The 12,117-nt window shown below is 57.4% G+C and overlaps 1 protein-coding gene across 1 annotated transcript; it reads left to right on the plus strand.

Annotated features, from left to right (window-relative positions):
• Positions 1 to 631: 631 nt before the first annotated feature.
• Positions 632 to 11,049, plus strand: LOC308524964 (solute carrier family 22 member 20; the record flags this gene model as incomplete). Its single annotated transcript, XM_081099623.1, has 10 exons — positions 632 to 985; positions 1,062 to 1,165; positions 2,557 to 2,711; positions 4,573 to 4,741; positions 5,062 to 5,185; positions 6,248 to 6,363; positions 7,799 to 8,013; positions 9,663 to 9,771; positions 9,951 to 10,154; positions 10,956 to 11,049. 10 exons carry the CDS (start codon positions 632 to 634, stop codon positions 11,047 to 11,049), a joined length of 1,644 nt encoding a protein of 547 aa, XP_080955749.1.
• Between the last annotated feature and the right edge of the window lie 1,068 nt (positions 11,050 to 12,117).

Raw genomic sequence — 12,117 nt, forward strand, 5'->3', positions numbered from 1 at the left:
CGAATGGCAGACGGCCTCGACTCCGCCCGCCATGGGCTGGCACAGGGCCGGGAGTGGGCCATCGCGGGCCCGCTGGTCCTTGCGGTCCCTGGGCCAGGCCCTCGGGGCCTGGGTGTCCTCAGCAGGGGGACTTGGCCCATCGCTTCCTGGGAGCCTGGCTGGTTGTGAGTCAGGTGGGGAGTAGGGGCAGGCGCGCCGAGTTCTCTGTATTGGGTTTTACTTGATGAGAACACCATGGGGCTGGAGGATCTGGGGGCCGAGCCTCTCGCAAAACCCCATTCAAAGGGAAGGGGAAGGAGCATTTACCGCTGGGGTCCTCTGGCGAGGGCAGCGGGCAGGGCGGCTGGGCCCGCAGAGCTGGGCGATGGTTGTGAGCCAGCCCTCGGGGACGCTCACTGTTCTAGGGGTAGGGGGGGTGAGAGATTGAAGAATCCGGGAGGAAGGGTCTGGAGGGGGCAGCGCTGCAGACATGGGGACACCTGAGGCCGCCTGGGAGGTGTAACCGGACCCTCTGAGCTGTGGGCACAGGGCATCTGTGGTCCTGACCCCGGGCCTGTTCTTCCACCTCCCAGGGCGCGTCCCAGCCCCTGTACATAAGGCCCTGCCGGCCGGGCTGGGTCAGGCCTGAGGCATGGCCTTCACCGACCTGCTGGACGCCCTGGGCGGCGTGGGCCGCTTCCAGCTCGTCTACACGGGCCTGCTGCTGCTGCCCTGCAGCCTGCTCGCCTGCCACAACTTCCTGCAGAACTTCACGGCCGCCGTGCCCCGCCACCACTGCCGGGGCCCCGCCAACAGCTCGGAGGCCTGGCTGCGGGCCACCGTCCCCCGGGACCGGCTTGGGGCCCCCGAGCCCTGCCGGCGCTTCACGGAGCCCCAGTGGGCCCTCCTGAGCCCCAACGCCTCGGCCCCCGGGGCCGCCACCGAGAGCTGCCGGGACGGCTGGGTCTACGACCGCAGCGTCTTCCCCGCCACCATCGTGACGGAGGTGCGCGGGCGGGCGGGCGGGCGGCGTGGGGAGCTGCTGCCGAGGCCCCGGCTGAGGCGTCCCCTGTCCCCCGCAGTGGGACCTGGTGTGTGAGGCCCGCACCCTCCGCGACCTGGCTCAGTCCGTCTACATGGCCGGGGTGCTGGTGGGCGCCGCCGTGTTCGGCAGCCTCGCGGACAGGTGAGGCTTCGGGGACCAGGGCCCCGGCCACCCAGCACAGGCCGGACCCTCCCCCTCGCCTCCTGGCTCATTTTCCTTATGAATGTTCATTCGTGTGCGTGTGTGTGTGTGTGTGTGTGTGTGTGTGTGTAGATTGATCATACCTGTGACGCATCCACATTCCTCCCCGTTCCAGAAGGCAGGAGGGAGTGTGTAGGGAAGGGGCCCTCGTCCACAGCCACCCCCCTCCAGCACCTTCTGGGGCTGCCTCACCAGAGACACTTTATGCAGCCCGAGCAGATGCGGGTACCTGTGCTTGTCCGCCTTCCTGCACCCATGGGGGCGCGGCCACAGGGCTCCACGCCGGCCTTTTCCTCCCCGAAATGCCCCTGCATGTTCCTTCAGAAAGTGCTTCCCCTCCTCCCTCTGCCCGCGTGCGGCCCACTCGGGGAGGAGGCAGAACTGACTGTGCGGCCCCAACTGTCCACTGCGGCCCCTCCAGGGAGACAGCAAGAAATGCAACCCGATGCGGGGCCCTGCCAGTCAGCTCCCGCGCCTCCTTCTCTGGGCCCCTTTCTCCTTCCTTCCTGTCTCTTCCTCCCCTCCGCCTCCCCCTTTCCTCTCCTCTCCTCCCCGCTGCCCCTCACCGTTGCCAGTTCAGGTTCTGGGGGGCCTCCTGGACTCCAGACCCCACCCTCCGGAGGGCGCTTCAGGCCCGCGGTGGGAGCTCTGGCACTGTGACACCACACAGCCTGGTCTTTCTGGATATGAGTTCGAGTATCTTATCCATAGTGTCTTATCTGTCACCAGTCCCAGCTGGGCCTGTCACTTAGAGGTGGGGGATGAACTTTTTTGCAACACAATGAATGAGTGAGCGAGTCTGTCATGGGGTGTGTGTGGAGAGGAATATGCAGCCGCTCCTGCTTGGCCTGCTGCCCTCCTGGACCCTCACAAATGGGGGTGCGATAACCCTGCTCCCCTGGCCTTGGACCCCTCTGTGGTGTGACAAGCCCCCCCAGCATGGCCTCCCCAGTGTGATCAGTTTAAATGAAGACTTGACCCTGGGGCCCCGCTCCCCCTGCCAGGCCCCACCAAGAGCTCACCGCCACCCACGGCTCCTGCCTCTGAGCCTTTGCAGAATCCCCAGCCCTGGCATGAGCTGGCTTGGTAGTGGGGCCAGAAATACTCCTCAAGTGAAGGAATGAAGGAGGGAGCACATTCTTCATTGTCAATTTTCTTCCACCCTGTGCTGCTCCCTCCCTGGCCAGCCTCCACCACCAGTGCCCAGGCCCCAGGATGAGGGTTCTGGTCTGGGGGGGCAGCTTCGGGTGGCAGGGGGCGGGAGAGCTTCGTTCACCCTCCTCCAACAGTCTCTGCGGGGAACCCTAACGCCGTGCCATGGCCCGGCTCAGGCTGGGCCGCAAGGGCCCCCTGGTCTGGTCGTACCTGCAGCTGGCAGTGTCGGGGGCCGCCACGGCGTACTTCAGCTCCTTCAGCGCCTACTGCGTCTTCCGGTTCCTGATGGGCATGACCTTCTCTGGCATCATCCTCAACTCCCTCTCTCTGGGTGAGTCCAGCCGAGGAGGGGCGGGGAGGGGGCTCGTGGAAGGCGGCACGGCAGCCCCATCGTCAGACATCTTACCTGTGTCCTCGTGTGGGATTCTCACCCAGTGACCTCCACTCAGAGCCGCCCAGCAGGGCCCTGAGCGGGCTGGGCTCCCAGCAGCAGCCCCGCTGGCCTTGACCGTGGGCCTGGGTTGTGATTGGCCATCAGTGAGTGAGCTGAGAGGGTTGGGTTTATTTCCCGTGTGAATTAGTCAACAATAACCACTTACTAAACACCTACTGTGTGCCAGGCTCTCGGTGTGGGGGCGCAGAGGTGAGGTGAGACCATGGTCCTAGGGCTGCAGGCAGCGCCGAGATTATGTGGATCCAAAAAGGCTGGGGTTCACCTGGGCTGCAAAGGTGCTGACTCATCATTGATGGTGGCGCCATGATTTCTTTACCAGCCCCCTGGGATGTGCTGGTAAAATGTAGGCTGTTTGCACATTTTACTATTTACAAAAAAAATCATGAAAATAAGAATCATTATATTTCCTTTTCTTTCAACTGTTCATGTCCTTTGCCTGCTTTTCTGTTTGTTTTGGTTGTTTTTCTACTGATTTGTGGGAATTTTTCCAATTTTAGGGAAATTTGCCCTTTATCTGTTGAGTTGCAATTTTTTCCTTTGTCATTTTTTTTTTTTTTTTTGCTGGTGTTATGACTTTGCGTATAGTGGGTTTTGCTGTTGTTTATCTTTTTATTTATTTTTTTAAATATATTTTTATTTATTTCAGAGAGGAAGGGAGAAGGAGAGAAGATAGAAACATCAATGATGAGAGAGAATCATTGACTGGCTGCCTCTTGCAAGCCCGCTCCTGGGGATCGAGCCCACAACCTGGGCATGTGCCCTTGATCTGAATCGAACCTGGGACCTTTCAGTCCGCAGGCCGACGCTCTATCCACTGAGCCAAACCCGCTAGGGCTGTTTGTCTTTTTTTTTTTTTTTTTAATATTTTTATTGATTTTTTACAGAGAGGAAGGGCGAGAGATAGAGAGTTAGAAACATCGATGAGAGAGAAACATCGATCAGCTGCCTCCTGCACACCCCCCACTGGGGATGTGCCTGCAACCCAGGTACATGCCCTTGACCGGAATCGAACCTGGGACCCTTCAGTCCGCAGGCCGATGCTCTATCCACTGAGCCAAACCGGTTTCGGCGGCTGTTTGTCTTTTTAATGCAGACACTTCTTATTTTTGAAAGATCAGACGGAGGCCTAAAACCAGGACTACAGGCTTTATTAGAGGAGAAGGACCTCCCGGACTGTCTCACCAGGGGAGGACAGCAGCACGTGCAGGGGTGGGCACGTCTTTTGAGGGGTGGAATGGGAAGGGGTGGAGGCTGAGTGTACTTGGCGCACACTGATTGGTGGCTTACTGCATTGTCCATATAGGACAAGGGCAGGTATGGATTGGTGGTCCAATGTATAGTCCATATAAGGTACCTGGTTAGTCACTCAGGTATTTCTGGGCTGCAGGTTACTTCATACCCCGCCCACCAGTTGGGGGAAGGGAGGATCTATCAATTTTTATGAAGTTGAGTTTACTGATCTTTTATTGCTTCTGGGTTTTGTGATATTCTTAGAAAAGCCTTTCCTGACTCTAAGATTGAAAAAACAACCTATCATGATTTCTTCTACCATGTTTGAGGTTTTGCTGTTTCATTTGGGGCTTTGGTCCACCTGGAATTCCGCCGGGTGCACGGAGTGAGGAGGGCGCCTTGGCCTGTCTCAGCGGGCCTCTGAGCTCCTCTCGACGACCACAGCGGGGGCGGGTGAACTCAGCAGCCTCCGGGCGGGCATGGCTGAGCCTGCGTGTTCTCCCCGCAGTTGTAGAGTGGATGCCCACCCGGGGCCGGACCGTGGCGGGCGTCCTGCTGGGCTTCTCCTTCACCCTGGGGCAGCTCATCCTGGCCGGAGTGGCGTACCTGGTCCGGCCCTGGCGCTGGCTGCAGTTTGCCGTCTCTGTTCCTTTCCTCATCTTTTCCCTCTATTCCTGGTACGTCTTGAGCAGAGTGGGGGGAGGGGGCGTGGGGGAGGGTGCCCCTGTGTGGCCGACCTGTCCCTCTGGCGGCCTGGGGTGTGCAGTGACTGGGACCTGCTGGGTGTGGTGGTGGGCGATGCAAAGGAAGGCGGGGCCGTGGGACCTCGGGCTCCCTCAGTGCGTCCCTGTGTGATGTGCTGTGAAGTCCCGGCTCTGCGGCCAGCAGGGCATTTCACCTTAAGGCCTGAAAGAAGGTGAATGAAGCCGTGTTTGCGTTTGGGGAAGAGCGAGTCCCACTCAGCCCTGGTCGCTCTCCATCCTCCTCCTGGTCTCAGGTGGCTGCCAGAGTCATCCCGATGGCTCCTCCTCCAGGGCAAGTCCCAGCGAGCTGTGCAGAACCTGCGGAAGGTGGCCGCCATGAACGGGAGGAAGGAGGAAGGGGAGAGGCTGACCCAGGAGGTAGGCGGGTGGGCGGGAGGAAGGGCAGGAACGGTTTGCGGTCGCTGGTGGCCTCCAGATGTGCTAGGATTTACGCAGTAGCTCCCGGGACTCACCCACCCTCCAGGTGAAGAGGCTGGGAGTAAACAGAGCGGCAAGAGGCCGTGCAGCAAAGGTGCTGACCATTGAATGGCGGTGCGGTCTGGGATAAAAATGTCAGCCGCTTTGTCCGTCAGACTACCCGACTGTATAATGGGGAGATTGCCATTCACACTGACACCCAGCCAAAATGTCAACAAAATGACAAAATGAAAAAATTAAAATAGCGATCATGAAGTAAAATTATTGAAGAATTGATAATAAAAGTACCATTTATTATAAATAAGTACCATGTATCAAGCCCTATGCTAGGCACTATGTATACTAAGGCCTTTTTACATACATGACCTCATTTTTTTTTAAAATATATTTTTATTGATTTCAGAGAGGAAGGGAGAAGGAGAGAGAGATAGAAACATCAATGATGAGAGAGAATCATTGATCGGCTGCCTCCTGCACGCCCCACACTGGGGATCGAGCCCGAAATCCCAGGCATGTGCCCTGACTGGGAATCGAACTGTAACCTCCTGGTTCATAGGTCAACGCTTAACCACTGAGCCACGCTGGCCGGGCTACGTGACCTCATTTAATGTCTCACTTTTGCCGATGAGGAAAATGAAGTTTGGGTGGGTCAGGTAATTTGCCTAAGAACACACCATGGAAAGGGGCAGAACCACTCAGAACCCCTGCTCTTCAGCATTGGCCACGCCTGTCTCAGAGTCTCCACCGAGGATGGGGCGTGGGGGCTTCAGCCTAAGCAGCAGGCAGCGCAGGAGCCGTGGGACTCGTGGGAGCCTCGGCTTCATCCCAAATCCCCGGAAACAGCCAGCGGAGGGCCAGCAGCCCCAAGACAGAGATAGCGTAGGACCATCCACCTTGCCAGGGCCTTTGACCTTGGCCCTCCTCCCGTGGGTGAAGGGATACCCAGCAGAGAAACATGGTCTCAGGTCCCTCCAGCCCCCTGATCGCGCTTTCCTGGCCCAGGTGGTGAGCTCCTACATCCAGAGTGAGTTCACGAGCGTCCGCACTTCCACCTCCGTCCTGGACCTCTTCCGAACCCCGGCCATCCGCAAGGTCACGTGCTGTCTCATGGTGGTCTGGTAGGTGACAGGCTCATGCCCAAGACTTTGACCCAAGTTAGAGACATAACTTTTGTCCCCACTATTTTTAAAAAATATATTTTTATTGATTTCAGAGAGAAAGGGAGAGAGAGAAACATTAATGATGAGAGAGAATTATTGATCAGCTTCCTCCTGCATGATACGGGGATCGAGCCTGCAACGTGGGCATGTGCTCTGACCGGGAAACGAACCATGACTTCCTGGTTTATAGGTTGACACTCAACCACTGAGCCACGCCGGCCAGGCCACTGACTAACTCTTAAATATGCTTAATGCACCGAGCAGGTGAGCCTTGTGAATCCGATCCTGCTCCACACCCTTCCTCCGGGCCCTTTGGCCTCCGCCGGTGCTGCGATGTGGCCATGGAGGAGACAGCCATGCTGACCCTGGGGCCCCACATCTGGGCAGCGCGTCTCACCTGGGTGGGCACCTATTGGAGGCATCTGGGCACCATGTCTCATTCTGCTCTGCCCTCGGGCTCTCCAGGGGGTCTTGGGGCGGAACCACTTTGGAAAACCACTTGTGGGTCCAGAAGGGGACAGACAGGAAAACAGTAATTTCCGTGAGGTATGACAAGTGTCCCAATAACAGTTCCCTTACTTGGGGCTGCCGAGGGCTTCACACAGGGGATGGCATTTAGGTGGGTTTGCAAAGACAGTTAATAGCCGGTTTGGCTCAGTGGATAATGTCCGCTTGTTCGATTCTGGTCAAGGGCATGTACCTTGGTTGCAGGCTTCTCCCCAGCCGGGGCTGTTGTCAGGGCACATGCAGGAGGCAACCAATCCCTGTGTTTCTCTCACATCAATATTTCTCTCTCTCTTCTACTCTCCCTAAAAATCAATGAAAAAATATCCTCGAGTGAGGATTATATAAATAAATAAATAAATAAATAAATAAATAAAATCAAAGGCAGTTAACAGAGTTCGCCAGGTGAGCAGGGAGAACTTCCTGACAGGTACGTAGATAGGCATAAAGCTGTGCAATGGATAAAAAATACGAAGGCAACCCCTACCTGTTAGCACAGACTGGAAGCTAGCAAATGCCGAGGGAAGGGGCTGATTTAAAAAAAAGAAAAAATTAAATTTGCCTGACTGGGTGTCCTGGACATAAAGATAATAGGGGTTGATATTGAGGAAGCGTGGGCTGCAGGCCATGCACTACCTGAGCTCTGGAGCAGACCAGGCACTGTCGGTAAGGTCGCCAGCTGGGCTCAGGCTGACAGGCCTCCTGTGCCTCAGTTTCCCCCTTGTGCCCCTGCCCCTGAGGTCCTCGTGAGGACGGAGAGTTGACCTGTGAACCCACCTTGGCCCGGGAGACGTTCAGGGGGAGAGTCTGTTCTCGTAGCTGAGGTGGGAGCGGCGCCCCCCCGTGTGCTGGGACCTTCCCCAGCAGCCTGCTCTGCTGCCTCCCCCAGGTTCTCCAACTCCATGGCTTACTACGGCCTGGCCATGGACCTGCAGAAGTTTGGGCTCAGCGTCTACCTGGTTCAGGTCCTGTTCGGGGCCATAGACATCCCGGCCATGCTGGTGGCCACCACCACCATGATTTACGTGGGCCGTCGAGCCACAGTGGCCTCCTTCCTCATCCTGGCTGGGCTCATGGTGATCGCCAACATGTTTGTGCCAGAAGGTGAGCCGCGGGCTTCTGCCATTACCGCCTGGGAGCCTCCGGGGTCTGGGGTCTGGTGGGCAACAGGTACAACAAGGGAACAAGGAAGAGAGAGATCTGGGAAGAAAGTGACTGTCCATCAGCAGGGGTTTCAATGAGCACTCGGTGCCTAGGGTCAGCTCCTGGTTGTAAATGCCCTCAGGGCATCTCCCATCTTGTCGGGGAGGTTCGACAGATGCATCAAACCAACCAAAGGGCTGGCTGGTGTGTGTCCACCTGGAGCCTGGCCAGGCAGCATTTCCAGGGCCGAGAAGTTCAAGTGTGACCCTCAGCTGCTGGCCCTGGAACAGTGGTCTGCAAACCGGCCTGGAGACCTTTGAAAACTCCCAGTGCCCAGGGGCCCCAGGCCAGTGCAGTTAGCCTCAGGAGGGGGACCCCACCCCTTAGGATTCAGAAGGCTGTCCAGTGATTCCAGCGAGAAGCCAGGGTTGGGTATCCCAGTCGGAGAGCGTGTGCTGAGCCGAGGCCTCGCTGTGACAACCGTGGCAGGCTGTCTGACTTCTCTGTGCTTCAGTTCCTCCCTACAAAATGGATCGATTATTACTATTGGCATTTGGACAAATTTCTTCCAATCTTTTTTCCTATTTGTTGATTTTGTATTTGATATAATCAAGATACTATTATATACATATGTAAAAAGGATTATATGTGTGTGTATATGTGTGTATATATTATATATAATGTATCCCTTTTCACATTGTATGTTGTCTAGAAACGTGCTTTCCCATGTTATGCTGCAACATAAACACTTTTCCATGTTAGGGCAAATGCTTCATGGCCCTAATTTGATATTGCTGTGTAATATCCCATCTAGACGGGTGATTTTCAACCCTGGCTGCCCATCAGACTCTCCTGGGGACCTTTAAAAAAATTACCAACTTGAGCCCAGCCCCAAGAGGCTTTGCAATCACAGAGATGGGCAGGGCCCAGGTGTGGGCATTTGATAAACTATCCCCTCCACTTGCAGTGTGCAGCCGGAGTGGCCACAAAGGATGTGCCACCGTTTCCCTGCCCACTGCCCATGCTGGGCATGGGCACTGGGGCTGAGCTTTTGTGAGCAGCAGCATGGGGAGCGTGTGATAACGGTAACAGCGAGCATGTGATGGGCGCTAGCACCTGCGCTCATGGCGTCCTGTCAACCTCAGGACAAGCCCGCGAAGCAGGTGCTGCGTTTTCCTCATTCTTCAGAGGACGGGGAGGCTCAGAGAGGTTGCCTGACAGTGACCAGGGTCACCCATCTGGGTCAGAGCCGGGATTTGAACCTGAGCCCAACTCCAAAGCTTGTCCCGGCTCCCCAGCAGGACCTGGTGACCGGTGGAGAGAAGGGGGGAAGGAGGCAGAAGTCAGAGAAGGGCCGTGTGGGGACTCTGGGTCCCAGGTGGGGACGTGAGGTGGTGGAAACCCTGATTCACCCCCTCCAGGTTCTGGGCGCCCTGCCCGCCCCGGCTGGGCCCACCCCACGCCCTATGCCTCCCTGTCTCCTCCCCCACAGCACCCCGTCCCATGGCCCTCACCCCCACCCCCACCCCCACCCCAACCCCCACCTCCTCTGCCTCCCTGCTCCCCCTTGGGCTCTGAGCCACCCCTCCCACAGCCTGTCTGCCCTGCAGGTATGCAGACCCTGCGCACAGCCCAGGCAGCGCTGGGCAAAGGCTGCCTGGCCAGCTCCTTCATCTGCGTGTACTTGTTCACGGGAGAGCTCTACCCCACGGAGATCAGGTGGGTCTGTAGGGGGAGGCGGAGAGCACCTGCCCCAAACTGGGAGCCCCGGTGCTCCTGGCTGACACCTACTGGACTTGCCAAGGCAGGTCCCCCCTCCTTCCTGCTCGGTCCCCCAGCACCCCCGCCCTCTGGGGGTCTAGGCCACGGCCATGGACCTGTCCACATTCCTCGCACAGGCAGATGGGGATGGGCTTTGTCTCGGTCAACGCCCGCCTCGGGGGGCTGGCTGCGCCCCTGGTCACCGCGATCGGGGAGTTCAGTGCCATCCTGCCGCCTGTGGCCTTCGGGGCCACCTCGATCCTGGCCGGGCTGACCGTCTGCTTCCTGGCTGAGACCCGCAACACACCCCTGGTGGAGACCATTGAGGTGATGGAGAGGAGGTGAGAGGCCTCTGGGCACAGCGGGGTGGGGGCGACCAAACAGGCTGTGGTCCCCAAAACAACTGAGGGCAGAGTGTCCTGTGGCTGCTGCTAAAACGTCACCGCTGAGCGAGAGCTGGGTGTCCCCATGCCCGGCTCCTCCATCGGTGGAGGCTTAGCTTTCACAAGAACAGACCCAACGGCGAATGGTGCAATAGAAAGAAGAATCCGCTGTAGCCCGGCCCGTGTGGCTCAGTGGTTGAGCGTCAACCTATGAACCAAGAGGTCACAGGTTCAATTCCCAGTCAGGGCACAAGCCCAGGTTTCAGGCTTGATCCCCAGTAGCGGGCGTGCAGGAGGCAGCGATTGATGTTTCTCTGTCATCGATGTTTCTATCTCTACCCCACTCCCTTCCTCTCCCTAAAATCTATAAAGAAAAAAGAAATGTGTCTGGGCTGGTTGCCTCTCCACCTGGGGCAACGTAGGAAGGGCCCGGCATGCCCAGCGCCCAGGTCTCTGCTGTGCCCTGTCCACGCTGAGTCCGGCCCAGCAGGGTGGTCTTGGTTGACTGTCTGGCGTTGGGTCCTCTTTGGAAAACTCTTTGACCAGCAGCTTTTCCAAGTCTGGCTCTTACTAACCAGGCCAGCCTCTGCCACCGTGAGACCTCATAGTGGAGCCAGGACGGGGCAGAAGGGACGGTGGAGACACGTCTCGTGCGTGACACAAACACCCTCGATCGTCACGCACGCATGCCCTGCCCCTCACCACCTCCCTTCCACTTTCTTTCCGCGTCAGTGTTCCATTTGCCTTCTCATTCCACAGAGCCAAGGGCCTCTCCAGGAAGGATGCGGGGGGGAGGAGCGAAGACATTTCCCTTCAGCAGCTGGGAGCTTCTCCCCTCCTAGAAACCATCTAAGGTGCCCAGGGCCCGGCACACGCTGGTCGTACCTCAGCCGGTGTCCGGCTTCCTGGCGCTGACCGGGGTCGGGGTTGGCCAAGGACCATGGTGGCCCCATCAGCCCATGTCAAAGAGCCACCCAAAGCCAGTGCTGGGGCTGCCGGCAGAAACCAGACCAGCAGCCACTGGCATCACAAATGGATAGAAATTGAGGAGAAGCCACGCCCAGGGACCGAAGGAGGGCCGTTTTCCTTCCCACCTCCAACTCTGCCCCTGAAAACCTCTCTTTTCATTCTTGTTCCACCTGAAAGGGCTGGGTCCTTGCAGGGTTAGGGTGACATTTTGGCCCCTGGTTGTCCCTGAAACGGCCCTGCCCACTTGTCCTTGAAAACTCACCGTGCTCCATTCCTGACACATTACTCTCTCCTGCCTTGAGGATTAAAGCTCTCTCCCCTGTGTGTGTGGCTTACCTCCTCGAGGGCACATGTCCCCATGCCAGAGCCTGTTTGCCCCTCACAGTGGGCCTCGCAGATGGTACCCGCTCAATAAATAGTTGATGAATAAACGAAGCCAGTCCCGGGCGATGGAGAGACCTCTACCCATGGTTGCCTTCTAGCGATATCACTTTGCAGAAGACATACAGAGGGTGAATCCCTGGCATAGCATAGCTCCCCTCTGACCTCAGATCATTTCCAGCCCAGATGTTCCATGTGTACCTGCATTCCTGACCCTGACCTTCACCAGAATTCAGATTAGATTCATAAGGGATTCAAATCTTGGCCCATCGGGTAGCCTTGGGCAAGTCTCCTTGTCTAACCCCTTCCTCCTAGAGTTTCCAGGGAATCAAACAAGATAAACAGCCCCCTACAGTCCGAGGGAAGAAGTAGGAATACCATAGTTTGGGCAAAAAACACCGCAACCTGACATTTCGCCGAGGTCAGTCTTTCAGCAGCCCCGCCCTTGGAGCAGAGCTGGAGTGAAACTCCGCCGGACGCTGTCCCAAGGCCCTGGCCTTCATGCACCAATCCCCCAGGCCCTCCCATAGAAGTAACCTCTCTTTCAACAACCCGATACATGAGCTTTCCT

This window comes from Myotis nattereri (assembly GCF_964212035.1).
Source record: "Myotis nattereri genome assembly, chromosome: 9".
Taxonomy (NCBI): domain Eukaryota; kingdom Metazoa; phylum Chordata; class Mammalia; order Chiroptera; family Vespertilionidae; genus Myotis; species Myotis nattereri.